The sequence below is a fragment of the Colobus angolensis genome, unplaced genomic scaffold, assembly GCF_000951035.1.
Source record: "Colobus angolensis palliatus isolate OR3802 unplaced genomic scaffold, Cang.pa_1.0 Scaffold135, whole genome shotgun sequence".
In the NCBI taxonomy this organism is placed as follows: domain Eukaryota; kingdom Metazoa; phylum Chordata; class Mammalia; order Primates; family Cercopithecidae; genus Colobus; species Colobus angolensis.
Genome location: NW_012114433.1, coordinates 2,192,440 through 2,194,566, shown reverse-complemented (window position 1 = coordinate 2,194,566; position 2,127 = coordinate 2,192,440). Strand labels below are relative to the sequence as shown.

Sequence of the window (2,127 nt, the reverse complement as noted above, 5' to 3'; positions counted from 1 at the left end):
GCCATTCTCCTGCCTAAGCCCCCCAAGAGGCTTCCAATAAATCTTCTTTTGTGTAAATTGGTCAGATTGGTTTCTGCTGCTTGAAAACAAAGAACTCTAATTGCTGTGCTGGATTAAGAATAAATGCACTTGACATGGAAAAAGGTTCCTACTATGAGGTTCAGTGAAAAAAGAAACAACAGCTAGTACAGTATCTTATACAATTTGACTATATCTTTTAAGAAACAAATGTGAATATATCCCATCTTTAAAAATCTACAGATATATAACAATGTTAATTCTGGATATTTCAGGTTAATGGTTTACACGTGAGTCTTACTGTCTTGTTTCTGTGTCTGTTTTCTAATTTTTCTATAAAAAATTTCTGTATTGCTTGAATTTTCAAAAATTTCATAATATATAGGCCCAACTACAAATAAAATTTTCTCCCCAAAATAGTTTTAATAATTCAACAGTTAATCTAACTAACAGTTGTAAGCCATTCAAATCTCTTAATTTTCCCTTGTGAAGTACCATATCTCTGTGTTAATAAAGTCTTGGAAAGAAAAAGTAAACAGTCGTGAAAAAATTCAGATAAGTAAACACATTCTCAAGCTAAGAAAGTAAAAGTTCATGAGTCATGTTCAGTTCTAGTCAAGTCAAAAACAAAGGACTCTAGGATGAGAAATTTTCACTGTTACTGACATGTTACCTAAAAATAAAACAAATTTCCTAACAGAATTCCACCTTGAAAAATTGAATTGATATTAAAAGGAGACTAAAGAGACATGACAACCAAATACATACCTGATCCTAGACTAGATTTATTAATGAAGGGGAAAGCAAGGCTATAAATGATTAGACAAAACAAAAATATTATTACCAATGACTACAAGGATATATAAGAACTCTTTTTATTTTTTTTTTGAGACAGAGTCTCACTCTGTCACCCAGGCTGGAGTGCAGTGGCGCTATCTCAGCTCACTGCAACTTCTGCCACCCAGGTTCAAGCAATTATCGTGCCTCAGCCTCCTGAGTAGCTGCGACTACAGGCACCCGCCACCACATCCGGCTAATTTTTGTATTTTCAGTAGAGACAGGGTTTCACCATGTTGACCAGGCTGATCTCGAACTCCTGACTTCAAGTGATCCACCCACCCCAGCCTCCCAAAGTGCTGAGATTACAGGCATGAGCCACCATGCCCGGCCAGGATATACAACAACTTTTATTTAACATTTTTTAAAACTATATATGCCAACTATATATTCTCAATGTTATAAGGACAGACAAAATTTTAGGAAAACTTTTCTGAAATCACATATACAACTACACAAATCAGGATTAAAGAAAAACCCTATCATTTCATTGATGCATGCCCATTTGTTGATCGCTCTAACAACACTGGGAAATTAAGTTAGTTTTCTTTTGCTAAAATAACAAATAAATCACATTCCTCTCAAACATCAAAAACAATTTTTTAATAACTAATGACTAGAAAAATCCCCTCCTTAAAGTAGCTTAAACACCTGAACAGCTTAAATAGCTCACTTTATGTCATAAAGACATAAATAAGTACTAATGAGGCTTTCACACAGTCATCTGAAGTATAATAGCAATTTCCATTTTGAGGAATCTCACCCACTTTTCGAAAACCCCAGTTCAAATCTAACCTCCATATTTCAATTGGCTACTTATGTCCTCTTACCTTCAGTAATTCCTTGCAGCTGTCAAGCCCAATATCCACAAGAATACCTTTCACCTTTTTTCGCACCTTTCTGATGTTGTCAAGATTTTCCACAGGAATTTGAAACATTTTTGAAATTTTCCTTAAAAGAAAACAAAACTGTAATAAGTACATGTATATAATACACAAAAATACATTTTTTGACAGGGTTGGTAAAACACTCGGATTAGAGTATAATTTTCAACAAATTGTTGCAGAACGAGTGAACATTCATATGCAAATGAATGAGGTGGACCTCTTCCTTATACCATATACAAAAATTAACTCAAAAGTGGATCACACCTATATGTAAGACCTAAAACTATAAAAGTCTTTTTTTTTTTTTGAGACGGAGTCTCGCTCTGTCGCCCAGGCTGGAGTGCAGTGGCCAGATCTCAGCTCACTGCAAGCTCCGCCTCCTGGG

The 2,127-nt window shown here is 35.0% G+C and overlaps 1 protein-coding gene across 2 annotated transcripts in view; it reads right to left on the bottom strand.

Annotated features, from left to right (window-relative positions):
• Positions 1 to 1,801, bottom strand: part of ADNP2 (ADNP homeobox 2) — a 21,857-nt gene extending 20,056 nt beyond the window's left edge. Inside the window, exon 1 of one of the 2 annotated variants that reach the window (XM_011934374.1) lies at positions 1,686 to 1,801. In XM_011934374.1, the coding sequence (XP_011789764.1) occupies positions 1,686 to 1,793 (108 nt within the window). In that variant the 5' untranslated portion in view covers positions 1,794 to 1,801. The remainder of the gene's footprint in view (positions 1 to 1,685) is intronic. The other variant, XM_011934375.1, reaches the window with a different exon arrangement.
• Positions 1,802 to 2,127: the final 326 nt, after the last annotated feature.